The 25,283-nt window shown below is 36.9% G+C and overlaps 1 protein-coding gene and 1 non-coding gene across 7 annotated transcripts in view; both read right to left on the bottom strand.

The window, feature by feature from the left end:
• Positions 1-2,313: 2,313 nt before the first annotated feature.
• VNN1 (vanin 1) overlaps positions 2,314-25,283 on the bottom strand; it is a 34,750-nt gene continuing 11,780 nt past the window's right edge. For all 6 annotated transcript variants that reach the window (XM_077893439.1, XM_077893411.1, XM_077893403.1 and 3 more), the window contains 7 exons: positions 22,555-22,803; positions 20,903-21,033; positions 11,448-11,640; positions 10,474-10,765; positions 9,670-10,031; positions 3,832-4,002; positions 2,314-2,876 (listed from right to left, as the gene is read on the bottom strand). In XM_077893439.1, the coding sequence (XP_077749565.1) occupies positions 2,694-2,876; positions 3,832-4,002; positions 9,670-10,031; positions 10,474-10,765; positions 11,448-11,640; positions 20,903-21,033; positions 22,555-22,767 (1,545 nt within the window). In that variant the 5' untranslated portion in view covers positions 22,768-22,803 and the 3' untranslated portion in view covers positions 2,314-2,693. The remainder of the gene's footprint in view (positions 2,877-3,831; positions 4,003-9,669; positions 10,032-10,473; positions 10,766-11,447; positions 11,641-20,902; positions 21,034-22,554; positions 22,804-25,283) is intronic.
• On the bottom strand, positions 18,510-18,613 carry LOC144289085 (U6 spliceosomal RNA). Its single transcript, XR_013357138.1, has one exon. It is a non-coding gene; the product is annotated as a U6 spliceosomal RNA (small nuclear RNA).

The following is a 25,283-nucleotide window of genomic DNA, read 5'->3' on the forward strand; positions in this document are numbered from 1 at the left end:
ATCTAGTTGAGTCTTGGGGAACCTGGCTAGCTAGATATCCTTAACCAGGTAACCATTTTGTATAAGATTCAATTTGTGGTGGAAATACAAAAGAAGGGGATTGGAATTTGTATTCGTTTGCTAGGGCTGCCATAATAAAGTACCATGGATTAGCTTAAACAACAAAAATTTATTGTTTCAAGATTCTGGAGGCTAGAAATATAAATCAAATTGGTATCAGCAGGGTTGATTCTTCTGAGGGCCTCTATCCTTGCCTTGTAGATGTCCATCTTCCTTTGTGTCTTCATATAGTTTCCACTCTGTGCATGTCTATGTCCTAGTCCTCTCTTCTTACAAGAACACCAGTGATATTGGTTTAGGGTCCACCCTAATGCTGTCATTTTACCTCTTTAAAGACCCTATCTTCAAATATAGTCACAGTCTGAGGTGTGAAGTTCAACTTCAATATATGAATTTGAGAGGGCACAAAATTCAGTCTATGAGACTTGAAATATATTGTTTGGATAAACTAAAAGAGCAAATAAGTAAAATCATTGGAAGACTTAAAGCAGAGCTGAATAAGAGATATGTTACAGTACAAGTGGGAATGGATTCAAATTTATAAGTGACAAGGCTCAGAAATTGTATAAGAAATAATACAAGAATCAGGGGCACCCAGGTGGCTCAGTCAGTTAACCGTCCAATTCTTGATTTCGGCTCAGATCATGATCTCAGGGTCATGAAATTAAGCCCCACATCGGATTCTGCACCAGGTGAGGAGAATGCTTAAGATTCTCTCCCTCTGCTCCTCCCTCCCACTCATGTGCTCTCTCTCAGAAAGACAGAGAGAGAGAGAGAGAAGGAGAGAGGGGAAGGGAAGGGAGAAGGGAAGGAGGGAGGGAGGGAGGGAGGAAGGGAGGGAGGGAGGAAGGAAGGAAGGAAGGTAGGAAGGAAGGAAGGAAGGAAGGAAGGAAGAAAGAAAAAGAAAGAAAGAAAGAAAGAAAGAAAGAAAGAAAGAAAGAAAGAAAGAAAGAAAGAAAGAAAGAAAGAAGGAAAGAAGGATTCAAGAATCAATAGCAACAAAACAGTTAATCATGGAGAATTTCCATGATTCCATGTGTGTATTAAAAGAGCATCATGAATTATGCAGAGGAAATAAAAATTACAGTTAAAAAGCATATCAAAACTATCATAAAATACATACATATGGCTTAAAGAAATCCAGAATGAACAAGTAATCAGAGCTGGGTACAGATGTAGTAAATACCATTTTGAAAAAAATAGATTCACTACTTGTAACATTTAACTTTAAGAAAAATCACTTTGAAACAGGCTAGTAAGTTTGCCACAGGGGAAATTATCAGATAGTATGTTCATATCAGTAGTTCTCAGTTGATTTCCAGGAAAATTTTGAAAATAAAAACTAATATGCATTCTCTCAGAATTTTAGAACATATTAAATGCAAAAAAAAACAAAGACTTTTGTGTATCTTATAGTAAATAAATATCAATCATGTTCAAAAATTATCTTCACTTATTTGGGGCATTAATCTACTTAGCACATTTGGTTGTAAGTTAATCAGGGTAATCTTTTGTGTGTATGTGTATCTGTGATGGCATATCATACAAAGCAAATAAAACTATCTTATTCCTCCTTTTATGAAAGAATTACAAGACAGACACTTAAGGCAATTTGCCCACTGAGATGTTTTAAAGGTTTTCAATACTAAACTCCATTGTTACTTAACACTTCAGAGCAGGAGTCAACAAACTGTTTCTATTAAAGGCCAGGCAGTAAATATTTGCAGCTTTTCTGGCCATAGGGTCTGTGTCATAACAACCCAACTTCAGCACCATAGCATAGGAACAGCCATCAACAATACTTAAAGAATGCGGTGTGTTCAATCAAGCTTTAGGTATGGAGACTGAAACTTGAGTTTCAGATCATTTTCATGTGTCACGAAATATTATTCTTCATTTTACTCTTCTTTGGTTTTCAACCACTTAGAAACTTTCTTAGCTCACAGGCTTCACAAAATCAAATTCAGTAAGTGCTTGGTTTAGAACCACCCTATTAATATGCTCGTAGGCTGATAAAATAGGCAAAACACTACAGACATACTGAAAAATGTGCAAAAATGTGAAGAAGTGCTAATAGATTCCTAGGTGCAAGCCTAGTTGCCTTCTAGAGTACATAATTGCTAGGTATGGAGCCAAAACCAATTTGCTAAGGTTGAGTTCACTGATTTTCTAACTGAAATATGCATGGTGGCTAAGCCATGAGAAAATGTTTACACTTTAGACAATCAGAAGTAATATAACTTTAGCAATAAATATATCACACGTGCTTTTATTGTGATAGTCACACAGTTATAATAGCTAGCACACATACCAGACCCAGAAACTTGCCTAAGGACTTTAAATGTATTCAATTATTTAATTCTCACCCCAAGAAATCCTGTAAAATATGGGTAAAACTGTTACTCTCATTTTATAGATTTTACTTTCAAAATTATGTCACAGTTTATCCGGCATCTATTATCTGGGGGGGGGGGGGGGTGTGTGTGTGTGTGTCTAAAAAACAGTGAACTATATATGAAAATATACTTGTATTTGCTTGTACAAGAGACCATGACCACTGTTATGGTCTTCATTCTTTTCTCATCCATCATTTTTTAAATTACACAAAATAAAAGAGAACAAATGAAAATATTCTACCAACTTAATGAGCACACAATTGGTATTATGACTAAGAGCATTACTCCTGGTACTTGTGACCTGGGATCTGATGAAGCCTTTAATGTCTGGTCCTTCTCATATATTCTCCCAAACAGAGTCACAGTCAAGAGGGGTCCAGATAGCGGCTTCATGCTAAACAACCGTCCATCACTTGACACCTAATTAAAACACAGAGGAGTTGACTGAGTCTCCCTGTAAGTTATACCACCCCAAAACAGCTTCTAAAATTCAGTACAACTAGGTGAAGAAACAATAAAAATAATGTTGTTGAAATGGTATAGAGTATAAGAAGAATCAGAGCCATGGAATCAGCACTGATTCATTTATTATTGAAATGGCTATAATCAAGATCTTATCATTTACTTATTTGAAGAAGTATTCCATGAGTCGACAAGCCTGCCTAAAGCAATGGGTTTGTGAGTATCTAAGAGAAATCTGGTCTAGTCCTCTCAGACATAATAGGCTCCTCCAAGTGGACAGAGGGGATTGATTGAGGGGATTTGAGCTGAGCCTCTGCCATCTCTGCCACTCACTCACCACAGTCTCCCAACCTGTTCATTGTCCCTAGTGCCCCACAGTAGCTGTTCCTACAAGGAAGGGGGAATAAAAGCAGAACCCACAGGAATGTCAAGGGAAGAATATGGCTGGGCAGAGCTTGTATGTTAAGGAAATATTTCTGGACTTTCAAAAAAGTGATAGCTTTCTTGCCTATTTCAGCCATTGTCAGATTCTCTCTCCTCAGCTGTTCCTTCTTTCTTTTTCACTCATGAATCACAGAAGGCCTTCCCCGCACAATGAGAGGAATTCTCTTTAACTTTGCTAAGCTATCACTGCCCAAAAGCTGAAGAGTTTCCCTCTGGTGGGGCCAATCCTGAAACCCTGCTTGAATCTTCTTCCTATTCAACAGATCCCAAACAGCTCAGCCTCTTTCCAATAGTCTCCACAATAATATATAAATATATTATTTAATTTATATATATATATATATATATATATATATATATATATATATATATATAGTGTGATATTTGTAAACACTTAAGAAGGTTTTGTACTCAAAAAGTGTTTCCTCTTACATAAAATGAATTGTCAATATTAAGCAAAAGTTCTTACCTGAAATTCTCCGGGTGCAAGCTGAGTTTCACTTAGCAACACCTCAGGGAAAACATACTGGGTTCCAAAAGTACCACTGAGGGAAAACATGTCAAACCTGGTAGAAGCAGTTTCAACTGCACCACCACAAGTATGTACATGTGCTGTTTTACACTTCAGCAGAGTACAAATCTAGGAAAGTAAATGCAAACCAGTAAGCCTTAAGCATATACCCTCCAGAACTAGAAATCATATCTATGCCCCTTTGTTTGATAAAATACTTTTTTTCCATTACATTAATCCAGTTCATTGATACATAGCTACTTCAGCTAGTAATAAAAATAAAGGACTTCAGAACCTACCTAGTGCTTTCTGCAACTCACAGTCAAACAGATTAAATTTCTTAAAGAAATGATCAGACACCTCATCTTTAGCTGTGAACAGCTGTACCCTCATCGTTCTCAAGCTAGCAATGCTTTTATAATCAAATATTCTATTTTTTAAAGGATATATCTAGACACTATAATCTCTACATTTTTGCCTATTTGACACAATAAAAGAACTTTAAAGTTGTAATGAACCCTAGAGTTGATCTAGAGGCAATCCCTGTGAATTGGAAAAGTCATATACGTTATATCTAAGTAAGAACTGACACAGTTCTCACTGTACTACATAGTTATACTAACTACACTGGCCTGCTACATACTTATTGAATGTAAACTTTAAGTATTGAGTCATCTCTCTGTGCAGATGCAAAGTCCTCAAAAGGAAGATCCTATTTATTTAACTCTATCTTGCTGCATCTTCCAAGTCTTATTTCAAACCACCTTCACCTCCTGCCTGACTAAAGCGGTCCCCCTGCTTCTACTTTTGAAGTTGGAGAATAAATGCTTTAGAGCAAATGTGTTAGATGGGATACAATTAGATTTCAGGTTAAGGTAAAATGAATATATGCTCCTATTTTATTTTCTTGACATCTTACTGAAACCAACATTAGGTTTTTGTTTGCTTGTTTTTTTAAGACATAAACTCACAAGGACAGAATGGGAGGATAGATCATGGTACAACGTTGGAAGCTGGGGTGGTTGATGCAGAAGAGGCAAATGATTTAGCAGACCTAAATAGAAAACCGAGTCCTAAACTGGCAATGGGAGAGCCAAGAATCAACCCTATCTACACTGCAGAATACTCAGAAGATTCCATTACTGGAAGCACTAAGTGCCCCAGGAGCCAGTAAAGTACTGGCTAAAGTAAGGAAAATTTGTGGGAAGTTAAGGATGCCTCAGATACTGAGTCCCCCATCATGGATGTGCAACTGTCCTTACCTTCCTCCCATAAAAGGTGGAGCATTTATTTCCAGAAAGGGTAAAGCAGATTATGTTTAGTGGAGGTTTTAAATAACCTAGTTGAAGGGGATTCATGAATGAAACCTAGTAAATGTTGTGACCATCTCCTTCCCCCAGGGCCACATCCGGCAAGGTCATTGCTCCCACCTGGCTCTCTAAATGCTGCCAGCAAATAATTAATCCTTTAGAAATAAAATTGCCAGATAAATACAGGAAAGGAGTCTTGTTAAATTTGAAGTTTAGATAAACTAAACTACCAAAAATAGTTTTCAGTTTAAGTATGTCCCAAATATTGCATGGAACATACTTGTATCTTTTAAAATATTTGTTGTTTACCCAAACTTTGAATTTACCAAGCCATCTTGTATTTTAGTTTGCAAAATTAAGCAACACTATTAAGGAAGGGAATTAGAAGAATTTTAAAACCTGAGTAACCTGACCCATCTCAAGAGGAAGTCTCCAAATATACTTAACTCAGGGATTTCTTTAACAAAGGGCCTGGCTAGTTATTCTCCAGTGAAGCTTAAAATTGGCAAGTATCACTCCTATGCTCAACTTTTCAGTCAGTTTTTGGTAATGTTAAAGGGTAACCCTATCTATGAGGAAAGCTTCTAACATGAAAGGGAGAGCAAAACAAGTAGATAAAGGAAATTTGAGGGGAAAAGAAAGTGTTTAAGGGGAAGAAACTCCAAGGAAAAAAAGATTTCCTTAATAGCCTCAGAGAGTTAAATACTGTATCCAGAAAACATCAGCAAAAAAGATACAAACAAAAACTCATAAAGGAAAAAGTAATTCTTCAAAAATAAAAACATGTCAGCAAAAATAAAAGACTCAATGCAAGCCTTGGAAGATCAAGAGGAGAAAAACTCTCAGAAAGCAAATGGAGAAAATGAAAAGAAATAGCAAAGAAAAGTTTAAAAAATTAGAAGACCAATCCAAAAGACACATGTCCCCGATAACAGGAGTTCCAAAAGAAGAAATGGAGGGGAGGAAATTCTAAAAGATTTCTGAGAAACCAGGAGGAAGAGGGATACATATACAAAGGATCAGGAATCAAAATAACTCAAGAATTCTCATTGTAGCAATACAATGACCTTGATTTCCATACCTAGGGATATACTCCATTAAATATGAAAAGAAAGGCATTTTCAGTCTTTTAAGTTGAAAACATTTCATCGCCCACTCACTCTCTTCCCAGAACTTAGAACAAAGGAAGTGTGTGGTATTGTGATTTATAGTAAGAAATATATATTCGGTCTTTTTCTAGTTCCTGACATAGAAGGCCCTAAAATCCTTGGAATTTCCTTAGTGATAAGAGGGGAAATGTGAAAGGAGGCACTTTTTTTATTCATAATGAGCCTCTTTCCACCACACCTGAGTGCATGTTAATGATGAGATTTTTGGAAAGCCTTTAATAACCACAGAATGGAAATGGTTACCATCTGGTAAGAGAGTTGGAAATGTAAGCCTCATCATTTACACCCCCATCTCTGGGGAGGAGAGAGGAGCTGGAGGTTAAATTAATCACCAATGATCAATGATTGAATCAATTGTGTCCATGAAATTAAGCCTCCATAGTTACTACTAAAGTATGGGGTTTAGAGAGATTTCAGGCTGGCAAACAAGAATGCCATATTTACATGCCAGGAAGGTGGCACAAGCCAAAATCTCCATGGGGACAGAAACTCTTATGCTTGGGACACTTCCAGATCTTGCCCTATGTATCATGTCCTCGATTGTTCGTATGTATTCTTTAAAATGTCCTCTGTAATAAATGGTTAGTAGTACATAAAGCACTTTCCTGGGTTCGATGAGCCATTCCAGAACATTAGCAAATCCAAGGCAGGGATATGGAAACCCCTGATTTACAGTCAGGTCAGAAAGCACCTAGACTTGCCACAAGTCTCAAGCGGAGAGGGGACCAGACTTGTGAGACCAAGTCCTTACTCTGTGGACTCTGCACTGGCTCCAGGTAGATGGTGTCAGATGTAGGCTGCTCCTTCTCCCACTCTCCCTTAACAACTGCTGTAAATCTTTATCCAATATTTTACCATCTTCTACTCTAAAAAATGATACAAGCACCTTCTTTACCCACGTCCTTAAAATTCACTCTAGAATACTTGGAAAATCTTTGTGGCAAGATGTGGAGTTATTGTATCCTTATTTCCTTTAATTTCTCTTCTCTCAGTTAAGAAATAGATTTCGGTGTTAGAGATTTTTCTAGCATTAATTATCATCACAGTTAGACTATAAAAGATTATGAACATAATACCAAAATCCCTCATCCTCAATCCCAAGATCAGACTTCTCTAAAAATAAAGGCTTTGTAGCATTTGACATTGTGACCTAATTTGAACTAATATAAGGCTATTCTGTTTTTAGTTAAGCTATTTAGGGTAAATAGTCCCATGTTTTCCATCAGTCATATTAACATGTTTGATTTGGGGTGCTGCCCCAGATTCTGCTGGTGATATTGGGTACCATGGCTCCAGGTGAATGTTCCATGAATACTTCAAACCAACATCCAAAATGATCTGAGCATCTCCCCACTGCCACTCAATCTGCTCCCACTCTAGCATTCTGATCTGTCAGAGCATTATATTCACCCAGCTACTCTTGCCAGAAACCTGGCACACTCCGGTTGCCTCATTCTGCTGTCCTATTCTGTATCAAATTAACTACTAAGTTAAGTTTTCTAAATATTGCTTGACTCCAAACCCTGCTCTTATTCCAACATAATCTTGGTACAGGTCCTGATAGGACTATTCTAGTAATCTAAGTAGCCTTTTTGCCCTAGTTTCATCATGCCACAGTGATCTACTCAACAGCAGATCTGATAACATCATTCCCTTGCTGAACACCTTCCAACAGAAGACTGTCACCCAGAAAATAAAGTCCAAACTTTAGGAATGACTGGTAAGATTCTGTCAAATGTGATCCTGCCTCTAGGTTCATCTTCCACCAACCCTTGTTTCTTACATTATGCCTTAATAACAATGACCTGCATACCCTACTTCTTGACACATCCACACACTTGCTCAAATTCCATTCTGTCTAGAATTTCCTTCCACTCTTTTCATTTGGATAAAAGCATAAGTCTATATATCATGTCTCTGGAAACTTCCCTGAATCTCCAGATTAGGCCAGGTAGAGCTTGTTCGTATTCCTACAACAAAATGTGGATTCTAAGTTCTATTACATGCCACCTGTATTGACCTTATTTATTCATATGTCTATCCCTGCTACTAAATTCTTCAAGAGAAGGGCCTTTACTTATTCATCTTCATATCCAGTAGCACTGAATATATACCTACTATGCAGTAGGCACTAAAATAAATGTCCAAATGAGCAAGCATTGGTAAAGTGTTTGTCATATAGCAAACAGAATATTGTACAATGGGTTTAGGTCCAGCACTCAATAGTTTTCAGTCTTAAATGAGTATGTGGATAATTTCACATAATATGTCCTTGATAAAGCTGAGCATGGATGTCTGAAGTACCTAGACCAGGTAGGGAGGTGGGAGTGGTGCTACAGAAAGTGCCAGGGCAGCCTTCTTGGTGAAGACAACACTTGAAAAGCACTGTGAATGGTGAATAGGTGGGGCCATCATGGATAAAGGAAACCACCTGTGCACACATGCATAGGGTCTGCAGATGCCCACACAATGGGGAAGAGGAAAGGTCTCAATATGAGAGAAGCCGAGGGCACATGTGAGAGAAGTGAGAGAAGACAATGGAGACTAGGAAATGGCACATGTCAAGAATTTGAGTATGTTTTGTTAAGGAATTTGATTTGCCCACTAGAAGACAGTGAGGAATTTTAAGCAAGAGAATAAAATAATCAGAAATGGCTTTTAGTAATTTTTGTAACTAGAGTACAGGAAATGGATTGGATGGGGCTGAAATGTCAACAGGAAGCCTTGAAATAGGATGGGAGCCAGTTTAGGGAAGAGGAGAACAAAATGAGAGGAATATGAAAGTTGTTTGCTCATAGGGGTCACACCTCACCAGGCTATAATAGTTCCCCCTTTAATGTTGAGGGAAGTGAACTATCTACTACATATCTCAGAGGTCAACTGTCAATGTCTCCAGGACATACTTAGTGTCAAGCTCTTAATGAAACATGCAATGATAAGCTTTAGTGGACATATCAAAAAAAAAAAAAGGATAAATTTATTCAGGAAAGAAATAGGAGAGGTTAACAACCATTAAAGTCATCTGTAACTTAATTATTATATCATTTTAAATACAGGTACTGTAAATAAATCTTCTGCCTTTTCTCTAGCCAGTTTCAAATCAGACTGACAACTAGGATTTCAAGTTTTAGCACATAAAAATTCAAGATGCCCAACTAAACTCAAATTTCAAATAAAATTTTTAGTGCACATGTATCCAAAAAATTGAGGCATGCTTATAATAAAAATAAAAATTCATTGTTTATCTGTAATTCAAATTCAACTGGGGGTCCTGTATTATATCTGGTTAACTTCCCTGTGACCAAAACAATAATTACCTGTAAATAATACCTCCCTTCGACAACATGTAGTCCATCAAACGCCCCTAGGGCATAAACTTCATCTGTTCTCTTTTCAGACATCTTGTAGCTTAGATGACAGCAGAGTTTTTTCTGACAAACTGTGTAATTTCCTGTGACTCTTGTGAGCTCCAAGAAGGTGAATTCATCAAAAAAAGCAGTACCTGTAAATTCCTGATTTTCTGTTGGGAATGCTTTTATACTACTGGCATAAGAAGTCCAATTCACCACGATAGGGTGATGTGTATAAGAATCCAGTTGTGAGAGGAGAAGTTTTCCCTCTTTTGTCTTCATATCATAATGAAATGCTCTTGGAGAATCGGGTGCATAGATGCCACTTCCTGAAAGTGATGTTGGAAATAGCATTTAAAATAGAGAAGTGAAATGGAATTGCATAGTTGTTATTGTTATTTTAAACTCACATTACCATTTACTCTAAGTTATATGCATCATTAATTATAGTAAAATATATTGAAAAGGACAACAAGTGAGAAGAAATCAAAGTATGATACTAAGAGGCCAATAAGAGAAACTTTCATGTAAGAAGTGGTGAATTTTTGAAGGGGAAAAAAAAAGTATACATATAAAAGGAAAAAAAAAAAAAACCTAAATAAATCTACAAAACAATTTGGATTGAGACTGATTCTACAGTATGTCACCAGCTAGATATGCAAAAATTAAGAAAATATTATATTAAGGAGTATACACGTTAGCTAGAAAAAATATTATTTCTTGTACTTTTTTTATTACAAAAGTTTGTAAATTTTAGAGCTTACACATTACCTGTCATTCTTTTTGAGGGGTGATGTATATTGGATGCAAGGAAGTTGACTCCCATGCCCATTGCCCAAGCTGAGTGGAATTGAATAGCTGATAAATGTGGCAAAACATTCATCCATGCTGTTGGGAAGACTATGGTATCCACATGGAAATCTTTCACCAGAGTAACAGCAGGATCATAGAAGAGTATATCAAAGCATGTGAAAACGCCAAATCTTCCAAAGATGGTGTCAAAAGTCACAATCTCAGGTTTCTTGGGTACATTGAATTGATTTTCACCCATGAAAAGGTTGTGCTGTAAGAAACGGAAGATGAAGTGGGTAAAAGTCTCTTTTCAGAAGTTGGCCTGGGTGTTACTGTGCCTGAAAATGTGCAAGCCAACATCTCTTAGTGCCAATTTAATCCATGACCACTGTCTTCACAGGGAAAAAGTGTAAGAGAATCAGAGATTACTACAACTGATAGGAGCCTTTGGTTCAATATCCACATTTTATAGATATGTAGAAGGAAATCCTTAACTATTAAGGCCCTCTTGAATCTTAGAAAGACATAGGAGTGAAATAGATAACTTCTATTTGCCAAGAACACTTAACTCTTTTCTGTGGAGAAAGAACTTTCTTTGCTTCTTTCTCTTCAAAACCAAGTCTATCTGGTAGGTAGTTTTTCCTTCTAGTCTTGACCCAATGCCAAGGCATGTCTTTAAAAGGACAAAGTCTAAAAGGCAACATTATACGTCAATGCAGGTACCTCCTGCTGATTTTCATACACTTCCACAGATATATTCCTGTGTTCCTAAATGCATAGGAAGCCTCCTGAGCCTCTTCATAGGAGCTTACCACACCTAATCATTGCTTACTATGCTTGGTCTCTAGTCTGCTTCTGAAGTATACTTTTTACCAACACTAATTATTTTTCTTTCTTGTCCACTTTATTTTGTTAAATACTTAGTAACTGAACTGTTTGCAAATTAATTTTACCTTATGGTAGCGTGCCACCAGTTTTCCCTGAGAATCAAACACCACATCAGTGTTGTATTGATAACGACCATCGAGGGGACACTGAGAGTCACTGGCATTGCATGGCTTCTTATCTCCAATATTAGCTACAACGTAGATAGAGTTGTCCTTGGCCAGGCAGCTGAGTCTTTCTTGCACTGGGGTGTAGCCAAACCTGATATGTGTTTATTGGAAAAAGAAAACAAAAATGAAACTTATCTTTTAATAAAATTCAGAATTATGTTGTCTAAACCTATTATGTTATATATGTGAAAATAAATTCTAAATAAAATCATAGAAGGGAAGGATTAAAACAAGAATAGATTTCAGAGGAAGTACATGCTTGTGAGAATTTGGTTGTAGGAAACTCTTCTAGGACAAGATTATAGGCCATGAATTTTTTTCATCAGAGCATTTGTCATCATATATAATAATCATGTATTCATTATGTGTTTGTCTTAAGATGTGTGTCACATCTCATGGATATTTGGGAGCAATGATACACATCTTCTGTTCACTAACCCTGGCAGAAAAGAGGAATAAAAAAATATTTCAAGTGAAAGAATGAAAACTTGGAATTTACAATTCCAGATGGCAGAGTAGGAAGGACCAGGAATACATCCCTCCACCTAGATAATATTTGTATCAGCAGAATCTAACCTATGCAACTATTTTGAAATTCTGAAGTCTACCCCAAGGCTTGTAAATTCCAAGGGAAGGCTTGGAAGGCAAATTGTAGCCAACTGCAGTCACTTTCAGCTCTTAGCTCAGCAATGGCTACCCATGCTTTACCCCACATCCATGCAGGTGCCTGGAGCACCATGCAGGCAGCTTATTGGGACCAGGTTGGACAATAAAAACCCTGTCCTCCAAATATCAGGGATCTGTGTTCTGATCACTGATAAGAGCTTCTGATCATGGAGGTACAGACACAAGGGTAGGTAGCCATTTTTGTACCCCATTACCACCACAACTACCATATTATTGCAAGTCCTTCCCCTACTAGCTCAAGTAATTTCTAGAGGATTTAAAGAGCCATGGTTGTCTTCTCTCTCCCTTCCGTAATTTTGTCCTTTTTCTCTTTTGGGAGTCAGACATTTAAAGACTAGGACATAAAAAAGCAATAATATACATAGGAGAATTTAGAAAGTCAACACATGTGGTCAGGGAAAGACACAGGCTAAGAAAAGCCCTCAAAAGATCTTAATTTTACACCTCAAGCTTATGCCTAGAACAGAAACAGCCTACAAGAATCAAAACAAGCAAACTAACAAAAGGCACTAAACCCTGAGGAAGGGGAAGAATTTGATGTCCAGAATGATCATATTTAAGTTTCAAATATCAATTTATCAACAAAAAAATCACAGGCATGCAAATAAACAAGAAAGTATGGCCCATTCAAAGGGAAAAAAAAAAAAAAAAGAATAAACTAATAAACCTACAGAAATCATCCTACGGAAAGACCACAGGGCAAACCTACTGGACAAAGACTAAAACAACTGTCTTAAAGATGCTCAAGAATTAAAAGCAAGTGTAGAAAAAGTCAAGAAGATAACATATTAACAAAATGGAAATATCAGTAGGGAGATGGAAAACCTAAGAGGAACCAAAAAGAAATTCTGGAGCTGAAAATTACAATGACTAAAATAAAAAATTTACAAATGGTATTCAAAGATGAATTTTAGCTGAAAGAATCAATAAATTTAAAGGTAAGCCAACTGAAATAATCAAGTCAAAATAATGGAAAGACAAAAAGATTGAAGTGAACAAGGCCTAAGGGAGCTGTGGGACACCACAAAGTGGACTAATACACAGATTATATGAGTCCAAGAAGAGTGAGATAAAGAGACAGAGAGATTATTTGAAGAAATCATATCTAAGAACTTCCCAAATTTAATTAAAGACATGAATATAAATAACCAAGAAGTTCAATGATCTCCAGGAAGGATGAACTCAAAGACACCCATACCAAGACATGTTGTAATCAAATTGTCAGAAGCCAAACACAAAATAAGGATTTTGAAAGCCACAAGAGATAAGTGATTCATAACATACAAGGAATCCCCAGTGAAATTATTAGCAGTTTTTGATCAGACACTTTAGAGACCAGAAAGCAGTGGGCCAATATATTTAGAGTGCTGGAAGAAAAAAAATGTCAACTAAGAATCTGGTATCCAGCAATACTGTTCAAATGTGAGGGAGAAATTAAGACACTCTATGCTAATATCAGGTAAAATAGATTTTAAATTAAAAAAAGATTACAAGAGACAAAGAAGGACAATTTATATTCATATTCACAATACAAGAGAACTCTTAAAATTCAACAACAATCTGATTTTAAAATGGGCAAAAGACTTGAATAGTCTTTTCTTAAAAAAACAAAAACAAAAACAAACAAACAAAAAAGAACCAGCCATGCAAATGGCCTATAAGCATGTGAAAAGATGCTCAACCTCACTAATCACTAGGAAAATGCAAATCAAAACCACAATGAAATGTCACCTCACACCCTTTAGAATGTCTACTACTTAAAAAAAAAAAAAAAAAAAAGGAAAATAACAAGGGTTTCTGAGGATGTGGAGAAATTGGAACACAAAGGCGCTGTTGGTGAAAATGTAAAAATGACATGATTAGGAAAAGAACTGCCAGGAAACCAGTTTGGTAGTCCCTCAAAAAATTAAAAATAGAACCAGCATATGATTTGGCAGTTACACTTCAGGATAGATTTCCAAAAAATTGAGAGCAGGGTCTTGAAGATACATCTGTATACTTATGTTCATGGCAACGTTATTCACAATACCTAAAGGTGGAAGTAACTCAAGTGTCCATCAATGGATGAAAGGTAGTAAAATGTGGTTATACATACACAGTAGAATATTATTCAGCCTAAAAAGGAAGGAAATTCTGACACGTGCTATAACACGAATGAACTTTGAAAACATTGTGCTAAGTGAAATAAGTCAATCACAAAAAGGTAATATATAGGTAGCTAGCATAGTCAAGAGTAGCCAAATTCATCAATATAGAAAGTAAAGTGATGACTGCCAGGGGCTACAGAGATGGGGAAATAGGGAGTTATTGTGTTCTTTCTCCAGCTTTACTGAAATATAGTTGATGTTTAACATTGTGTGAGATCAAAATATAAAATGTGATTTGATCCATGTATATATTAATGTTTACCACAATTAGGTTAACACATTCTTTAGTATAATTACTGTTTGATTGTTAATACGGTGAGAGCATTTAATATTCACTCCCATTGCAACTTTCAAGCAAACAATAGAGTATTGTTAACTATAGTCACCATGATATACATTAGATCTCTGGAACTTATTCCCTCTTATAACTAGAAGTTTGTATCCTTTGCCTAACTTTTGTCTCATTTCTCCCACCATCAGCCCCTAGCAACTATTATTCTCTCTGCTTCTAGAAGTTTGGCATTTTTAGACTCTACTTATAAGTGAGATCATGCAGTTTTTGTCCTCTGCCTGGCTTAGTTCACTTAGCAGAATGTTCTCGGGGTTCATCCATGTTGTTGCAAATGGCAATATTTCTTTTTCATGGCTGAATAATATTCCATTGAATATATGTATATAACACATTTCTTTATCCATTCATCTGTTAAAGGTCACTTCATTGTTTCTATGTCTTGGCTATTGTAGAAAATGCTGCAATAAACATAGAGGTGCAGATATCTTTTGGAAATAACGATTTCACTTCCTTGTGGATCATACGGTAGTTATATCTTGAGGAAACTCCATACTGTTTTCGACAGTGACTGCACCCCTTTATATTCCCACCAACAGTAGAAAAGGTTTTCTTTGTATTCTCTTCAGCAATTGTTATCCCTTATCTTTTTGATAATTCCAGGAGATTTCCAGTGAGCGTGAGATATCATACAGTGGGTTTGATTTGCTTTTTCTTGCATTTACTTGATTAGTCATGTTTGGGGGAAATGTCTATTTAGATCCATTGTCCCTTTCTCTCCCTTTTTAACTATTGAGTTGTGTGAATTCCTTACATATCTTTGGATATTAAGCCCTTATCAGATATAAGATTTGCAAATATTTTCTCTCATTCTATAGGTTGCCCTTTCATTTTGTTCCTTGGCTGTGCTGAGCTTTTTACCTTGAGGTAGTTCTATTTGTTGATCTTTGCTTTTTTTTGTTTATGCTTCTGGTGTCATATCTAAAAAGTCCTTACCAACTCCAATGTCAAGATGTTTCCCTGTTTTCTTCAACTGTTTTACGGTTTCAGGTCTTATGTTTAAATCTTTAATACATTTGAGTTAATTTTTGTGAATGGTGTAAGATAAAGGTTCAATTTTGCTCTTTTGCATATGAATATACAGTTTTCCCAACACGAGTTATTGAGGAGACTATCCTCTTTCCATTGTATATTCAAGGCTGCTTTGTCAAATATTAGTTGACTATATACACATGATTTATTTCTGGGCTTTGGAGTCTGTTCTACTGGTCTATGTGTTTGTTTTTATGCCAATAAAATAGCACAGTAAGTTTTGATTACTATAGCTTTCTAATATAGAGTGAAATCCGGAAGTGTGATGCTTCTGGCTTTGTTCTTTCTCAAGATTGCTTTGGCTATTTGGAATCTTCAGTAGCTCCATACAAATTTGAGGATCTATTTTTTTCTATTTCTATGAAGATACAATTTTAATTTTGATAAGCATAGCACTGAATCTGTAGATGGTTTGGGTAGTATGAATATTTTAACACTATTAACTCTTCCAATCCAAGAACACAGGATCTTTTCATTTATTTATGTTTTCTTCAATTTCTTCCCTTAATGTCTTATTATTTCTGGTGTACAGATCTTTCCCTTCCCTTCTTTTGTTAAATTTATTCCTAAGTATTTTATTATTTTTGGTACTTTGTAAATGAGATTATTTTTTAATGGTTCATCATTAGTATACAGAAATAGAACTGACTTTAATATATTGATTTTGTATCCTGCAACTTTCCTGAATTCACTTTTTTTTTCCAATTTTTATTTGAATTCTAATTAATTGGCTCCAGGTATAGAATTTAGTGATTTATCATTTACAATAACATCTACTGCCCATCACAGTAAGTGCTCTCATTAATATTCATTATTCTTCTAGCCCATTTCCCCACCCATCTCCCTCCATCAATCTTTGTTCTATAGAGAACTCTAGCTATAGAATTAAGAGTCTCTTATGGTTTGCCTCCCTCTTTTTTTTTCCTTCCCATATATTCATCTGTTTTGTTTCTTAAATTCCACATATGAGTGAAATCATATGGGATTTGTCTTCCTCTGACTTATGTCACTTAGCATAATATACTCTAGCTCCATCCATGTTGTTGCACATGGCAAGAGCTCATCCTTTTTGATAGCTGAGTAACATTCCGTGTGTGTGTGTGTGTGTGTGTGTGTGTACACTACATCTTCTTTAAAAATTTATTTGTGAGAAGAGAGAGAGCATGAGTAGGGAGGGGGGAAGGACAGAGAAAGAAGGAGAGGAAGAAGCAGACTTCCCACTGAGCAGAGAGCCCAATGTGGAGCTCAATCTCAGGACCTCAAAATCATGACCTGAGCTGAAGGCAGATGCTTAACCAACTGAGCCCCCCAAGTATCCCTATACTACACCTTTATCAATTAGTGAATGGACATTTAAGCTCTTTGCATAGCTTAGCTATTGTTGATAATGCTGCTATAAATATCGGGATGGATGTGCCCCTTCAAATCTGTATTTTTGTATCCTGTGGGTAAGTACCTAGTAGTATACATCCTGAGTTAGAAGGTAGTTCTATTTTTAGCTTTTTGAGGAATTTCCATACCGTTTTCTAGAGTGGCTACACCAGTTTGCATTCTTACCACCTGTGTAAGAGGATTCCCCTGTCTCCACATCCTCACCAACATCTGTTGCTTCCTGTGTTATTATTTTTAGCCATTCTGACAGGTGTGAGGTGGTATCTCACCATGATTTTGATTTGTATTTCCCTGATGATGAGTGATGTTGAGCATTTTTTCATGTGTCTGTTAGCCATCTGAATGTCTTCTGTGGAGTAATGTCTATTCATATCTTCTGCCCATTTCTTAACTGGGTTATTTAGCTTTGGGTTTCATAGTTTTTTGGTGAAGTCCTTAGGATTTTCTTTATACAAGACACAGCAGCAGCAAATCGAAACAATTTTAGTTCTTCCTTTCCAATTTGGATGCCATTTATTTCTTCGCTTGACTAATTGCTCTGGCTAAGACTTCTAGTAGTACATTGAATAGGAGTATGGAGAGTGGACACCCTTGTCTTTTCCCTGATCTAGAGGGATTCTTCAAATTTCTATCAGTATGCTTTGAGCTGCAGGCTTGCCATATATGGCCTTCATTATGTTGAGATGTGTCCCTTTTATATTGACTTTCTTGATCGTTTCTATAATGAAAGTATGTGGAATTTTGTCAAATGCTTTTTCTGCATCTATTGAAGTGATTTTATGATTTTCATATTTCATTCTATTAATATGGTGTATCACATTTTTGTATTACTTATGTTGAAAAATTCTTGCATGCCAGGACAAATTCCATTTAATCATGGTCTCTTATCCTTTTAATATGCTATTGAATTTGGTTTCCTAGTATTTTGTTAAGAACTTCTATGTCTGTATTCATCAGGGATATTGGCCTGTAGTGGTTTCTTTTTTTTTACCTTGTGGTATCCTTATCTAACTGGCATCAAGGTAACCCTGGCTCCATTAAGTGAATTTGGGAATGTTCCCTCCTCTTAAATATTTTAGATGAGTTTAAGAGGGACTGGCATTAACTCTTCCTTAAATATTTGTAGAATTTATCTGTAATTCATTTGGTTCAAGCTTTCCTTTGCTGGGAATTTTTTGATTACTGATCCAATCTCCTTAATCATTATTGGTCTTGTTAGGTTCCCTATTTCTAGAAATCCATGGATTTATCTTACGTTGTCCAATTTGTTGTCATATACTTATTCATAGTAGCCTCTTCTCATAATCTTTTGTATTTCTGTGGTATCATTATAATGTCTCCTCTTTCTTTTCTAAAAATATGGAGTGCTTCAGGAATTTGCATGTCATCCTTGTGCAAGAGCCATGCTAATATTCTCTGTATTGCTCCAATTTTAGTATAGGTGCTGCCAAAATGACCGCAAGCAAAATTATTGTTTAATGGGTATAGAGTTTGAGTTTTGCTAGATAAAAAGGGTTCTGGAGGTGGGTGATAGTGATGGTGGAATAACAATACGAATATACTTAATACTACTGACTGTACATTTTAAATGGTTAAGATAGTAAACCTTATGCTCTATATATTTTACCACAATAAAAAAAATTAGGAAAAAAGAGACCCTTGGAGGTTAAGAAAAGGGAAATCTTGTTCAGGGAAGTAGTCAATCTGGTTGGAGCAGAGGCATCATTAGGGATAGAAAAGGGAAAGGGGAATTTAAAAGATGCATTTGGGATCATAAAAGAGCTCAGCACAAAAAGCTAAAAACTTACTTCAAATTTAATAGACAAAAGGTTTTGAGGACAGAAGTCACATGATCTGAATTTTCCTTAAGATAATAGGCCATTAGGGTATAGAATGTATTAGAATGATAGACTAAATACAGGGAATCATTAGAAAGCTGTTGCAATAGCTCAGATTAAAGGAAACAAGGATTGACCTAGGGCACTACCAGACAGTATGGAAAAATGGAAATACTGGAATGCTTGTTAATGTTTTCTTTATTCTTTTTTTTTTTTTTTTTTAAAGATTTCATTTACTCATTTGAGAGAGAAACAGAGAGAGAGAGAACACACACGAGCAGGGTGGAGAGGAATAGGGAAAAGCAGACACCCCTATGAGCAGGAAGCTTGGGGCTCAATTCCAGGACTCTGGGATCATGACCTGAGCAGAAGGCAGACAGATGCTTAACCATCTGAGCCACCCAGGTGCCCCTGATTTCTTTATTCTTTATCAGGTTACCAGTAGTTGTCCCAGTAAGTAATTTAAAAAGCAATCTTCAAAAGTGAGACCCTACTACAGGTAACATGTAGCCATATTTATTCTCTCTTGGCACAATCTTTAAATAATAGATGGTTAATAGGAGGTAGGTTATTGAAGAAGAGCTGAGAAGTGTAAAATAACAGTTAAATGAATGGAAATTTAGCGCTATCTCCTGGCAATAGTAGTAAAAGCTTTCTTTGAGTATCAAACCGAGACCATTAGATAGATCTACAAATTGGTACAATTAATATAAGCAAAACCATACCAATTATCAACAAAAACATATCCTTGAAAAAGACCAAGAAGGATGAGAAACCACATCTAAAAAATTATCTTAATGCATTATATATAAAGAATGAGTATTTGACAATTCTTCTCTCTCGTTTGCTTCAATTAATGTCTGAAATACCTAGGTATTAAACACAATACATCACATCACTTGAAACATTTAGCCGAAGTCTTTTCAGATCACCACAACTGGTAGAATAAGTACCTTAAATAGAATTCTGGTGTTTGGGATTTTTTAAACAGTCCTGATAACATATTTCCCTTCTGCCTCTATTAATCTTGAAAGTCCATCATATATCCAAATATATGCACATTTAAACTATATCTTTCAGACTGTTTGCTATATCCAATAAAGACTACAAAATGCTTTCTTAGAACACACACCCTAAAATCTTTAAAAAAAAAAAAAAAAAAAAAAGGAACACCTGGGTGGCTCAGGTTTAGCGCCTGCCTTCAGCCCAGGGTGTGATCCCAGGATCCTGGGATCAAGTCCCACATCGGACTCCCTGCGTGGAACCTGCTTCTCCCTCTGCCTGTGTCTCTGCCTCTCTCCCTGTGTCTCTCATTAATAAATAAATACGATCTTAAAAATAAAGTCTAGACCTGGCTTAAACCACTTCCGCAGTTCTGCTACATCATCACTTTAAGCTCTTAGGACTTCATACACATTAACCTCATTTAGCTATCTTATTGACGTAAAAAGGAAAATTTTAAATCCGGAACTAACACGTGGCTCTATTTTGCCATTTTCTCACACAGTTTCCAAATTATGGAAACACGGGACAACAATTTTCTGTTCACTGGTAAGAAGTCAGAAAACTAAAGTTTGATTGTTTAGTCACCTTTAGTCATCTTTGACTCACCACTACCCCTGTATCCCTAAGCAAGTTATGCTATTCTTTCTCCAGGTTCCTTTTCTCAATGGAAATATATTCACATTGAATTTGATGATTTCTGTGTTACCTTCCTGGACTGATTTTCTGTGATTTCACAACTCATATTCACTTTCCTAATAAATGTATCCACAGGAGATGAAAAATAATAAAATGGTCTTGAACTTAGAGTTGACAGTGGATCTTACACAGTGATCTTCTACAAAGTCCTTCCAGATAAAGGAAGTTCATGTTCATGATTGAATTGTCCACCACCTATTTCCTTACCTTTTAGGATTATTACAAGGGATCCAGTTCACTCCAGGGTCTGGGATATCCTCCAAGTATGGGTAGATAGTTTCCCTGCTAAAGTTCCAGCCATAAATACCATCTTCTGGAGTCACAATAATATGTGCACCCTGTTAAAAATGTAGCTCAATTAAAATATTTCTCAGGTAAGAAAACAATCCAAGAGAGGGTCTGTAAAGGAAACTGAGAAACTGAATGGATTAGCAACAGCCATCCAGGCCTTTTCTTTCTTTCAATCTTAATTTTTTGTGTTCTGTATTTTTATAATTTTTTTTCACAATTGCATAGTCTAATCCCACCACCTTTTCTCTATAACATTTTCATTCTTTCTTAAACATCAATAGCTTATTGAAAGGTTTGCTATCCACTGCGGTTGTTAAGCATAAAACCAATTCTTCTCAAAATCGCTCCCCCCATCCCTCCCCTCCCCCCCACCCCCACTTCAGTCGGGTGTTGTATTACAGGATTAATTTATACTCAAATTCTCCATTTTACTTCCTCCTCTGCTCCAACCTTCTCTGCTCTCCAAATCACTCTGTAAAAGTGATTCTGGCTTCTCAGAAGGAGAGCACTCAGACACGGATTCCCCAAAGGGTGCCAAGCCCAGAGGTACACCATGAGCTCACTGGGGCCCCTTCAGATGGGAGAGTCACCCTGAAAGCTGCTGCAGCTTTTAAGAAAATAGTTGGACTAAGGATGAAAAAGGACCTCAGAATGCTTCATAGTATTTAAAATGTTTGTATTGTATAAGAATGTATATTGGTAGATAGGAGTTACATGTATGTATTCATGACTCATCACACTTCACATAATCTCCCTCTATACCTGACCTACAAATATCTTGTTTAAATCATATCCATTCAGGGACGCCTGGGTGGCTCAGTGGTTGAGCATCTGCCTTCAGCTCAGGGCGTGATCCTGGGATCTGGGATTGAGTACCCCATCGGGGTCCCTGCATGGAGCCTGCTTCTCCCTCTACCTGTGTCTCTGCCCCTCTCTCTCTCTTCTCTCTCTCTCTCGCTGTCTCTCATGAATAAATCTTTAAAAAAAATCATATCCATTCAAACCAGACCTTTATACTTAACCCTTCATTCAACCCAAGAACTCACTACACATTAACATATATAGTTTATCTTGTAATTAGAATGAAATATGAAGTACATAATACATATTGTTAAGTAATTTGCAACTTAACTTTATTTTGGTGTTATAAACTAATCCAAAAACCCACACAAGGCTAAGAGCACAAAAGTATACCAAGGCTACTAATACTCACTGCACAGTACCTGGTCCTGATCCACTTATCCTCCACTCTCTACGTATAGTGAAAGAGAGCAGCAGAGCTGTTGAGCATATAGCAAGTTCCTCAAAGATCTACTGCCCCTTAATGATGATGAAGCTATTATTTTCTTTTTTTTTTTTTTTTCTTAACTTTATCTCACAATTAGGGAAGTAGAACAGTATCCTTGCTGTAACAATTTTGAGAAGGAGGTAAGAGGTAGGAGTACAACAAAGTTGTTGGCTACCTAACATACATGTTTTCCAAAAGTATAATTGAACTTGACAGGGACCCTGTGTCCTAAGACCCCATCTTTCTCTTGGTGGAATCCAGAGTGCTTGAGAGAAGGTACCTGGTTTGCTGCTGAAGTGATTGCTGCCTCCAACAGGTCCAGATTTTGGTTCATTACTGCCAATGCCTCTTCATGGGACACTGGTACTAGGGTGGCATTAGGCAATTTCACTGCATGTTCATAAACAGCTGCAATAAATGTATCCCGGGAGCTGACTTTTATGACACAGAGAACCAAAACTGCCACATAAACCAGTAACCGAGAGGTAATCATGCTGAAGTCAGATGACTGCTGATAAAGAGAGCAAGTCTTGATATGTAGAGAGAGAAAACACAATTAATCATGTGATTCCCAAGAGTTAGTACCTTAAAATAAATTATCAAATCTACTCAAAGCAAGCCTTATGGTTTTGCACGATAGACATAGATGTAAACAAATCTTATATAACAAAGGACCCTTATTGCAGGGATTTATGAGGATCTAAAAAGGAAATGTATGTTTTAGTTTGCTAGGGTTGTCATCCCAAAGTACCCCAAACCGGGCAGTTTAAACAACAGAAATTTATTATCTCACGGTTCTTGAGGCAAGAAGTTTCAGAGGAAAGTGTCGGCGAAGTCGTTCCTCCTGAGGGACTGCAAGGGAAGGATCTTTTCAAGCCCCCTCTCTCTGCATAGATCTCTGTCTTCTCCCTGTGTCTGCACATGGTGTTCTCACTGTGTGCATATCTGAGTCCAAATTCCCCCTTCTTACAAGGACACCAGTCATTGGATTTACTGCCTATCTTCCTCCAGAATGACCTCATTTTAACTTCTATCTGAAACAGTCTTATTTCCAAGTGAGGTCACATTCTAAGGGTACAGGTGGTTGGAACCAGAATAGGTATGATCATTTTAACTGTCATTAACTAATTGCCAAGACACTCTGTGTGGACAAGCTTAAGAGTTAAAATCTTAGGGAGGTCCTAGTGTCAGAGAGGCCCTCAGACTTATGTGAGATTTCCCTCTAGGAACCCCACCAGATCCTCTGGGAGAACAATGGAGACAAAAATCCCTCTGCCTCATACTTCCTACAGTGGGAAGAAAAATATTCCCAACTTTGAAATAAGCCCAAAACATTTTGTTGTCCTCAACCAAAGGCTGTCCTCAAGGGAAACCATTTGCCAAAGCATAATTAGCCTGGGCAAAGGGAAAACTGCAACTGTAGCCCTCCAAGCCTTCCTGTTTCAACTTAGGGGAAAAGAAAAAAGTTGAGAAACCCTAGCAAAGGTTACAGCACAGGGGCCCAGGCTCAAGACAAGATAGAAACTTAATCACTGACTTTATAACCCTTCTCCTGTCCTCACATGTCATACCATCTCATCAGTCTGTAATTGTGGCCTACTTAGCATGTACTAGTCAAGAGAAGGTCTTCAGATGAACACCTGCAAGATTTGAGGTAGAATGCCATTGGCTGAAACTGCGACTGGATGGGGACCAACAACTTCCACTCTGGTGCCTGAGCTGCGTCCTCTGATCACTACTGTCACTACATTAGCTTTGCTAAGCCACCAACTGAGTGCCAAGCTACCCAAATGTGGCCTTTCTGCTCATACAAAGGAGAAAACATGGGGAAATTGTCTCTGGGGGGAAGAAACAATTTACTTCTACCCTTTCAACATCTTCCGGCTGGTATGGAGATTAAATTGACATGAGACATACTAACAGGAGAAAAAAATAAAGTTTTATTGAGTGTGCATGGAAGCCCCAAAATGAAATTGAGACCTAAAGAAACAACCAAGGCAGGCATTTTCAGACAACAACAAGGTTCAGACTACTTTTTAGGTAAAGAGCCAATAAATCTGGGACGAATTGACAAGACAAATGGACAGGGCCATCCAGGTGCCCCAGCTTATGTATTTTCAAAGTTAAGCCTGTGGTTCAATTAATCATGCAATAAAGAAGAGGTATTTTTATGAAAACAAAAGAAAAGCAATGGTTAAGATTAGATAAATTATAAAACTGGTTTCTGAGTTCTGAGAGTAGCTAGTTTAGAAGATTTCTAGTTATCAGGCTAAGCATCTTCAAATAGGGTGAGGGCAGGCAGTGGCAATCCGGCAGACTCTTTTGGTTTGTAGGTCAAGTGTGTCTGGTGACCTGAGTGACAACAGGCATGAAGATGATCTATATATGAGTTGTTATGGTGATTTCTCTCAAGTTTACATAAAGCTGTGTATATTTAGTTTGCAGAGCTCCAAGAAAAGAGGAATTTTTACTTATGAAGTGATTCCATGTCAAAATTACAGGAAAAAATTGGAAATGTTAATTAGGAGTTGTGACCAGACATTGAAGGAAACTAGAAAAAAACAGGATCTAGTCTCATCAGATCTAGAATCTGATATCCATAAAGGTATGTTACTTAAATAGAATTTTTCTCTTTATAAACACTCTCATTTTATGACCAAAGGTAGCCAAATTAAGACTGATTAATTTATAAAATAAATATGGCGGGGGTGGGGGGAGCAACCTTGGCCTGATTCTATATAGGAGTTCAGCAAGAATAGCAATTGATCATTTTAGACTCTTAAATCTGCCTTGTTGGAACTTTTTTTTTTTTTTTTTTGGAACTTTTTACAAGGAATCTCTACGTTGAACTTTTAACAGCCTCTTGAGGCCAGAAGCCAAGCCAAATATTTGCCACCAGACTGCATGTAATACTTATATATTTGGGTGAGTTCCTCTCTTGTTGAGGTCTGCAAAACATTCTGAGGTTCCTGTACCTGCCAAGAAGTGGCATTCTTTACCTGGAATGTT

The sequence above is a fragment of the Canis aureus genome, chromosome 1, assembly GCF_053574225.1.
Source record: "Canis aureus isolate CA01 chromosome 1, VMU_Caureus_v.1.0, whole genome shotgun sequence".
Taxonomy (NCBI): Eukaryota; Metazoa; Chordata; class Mammalia; order Carnivora; family Canidae; genus Canis; species Canis aureus.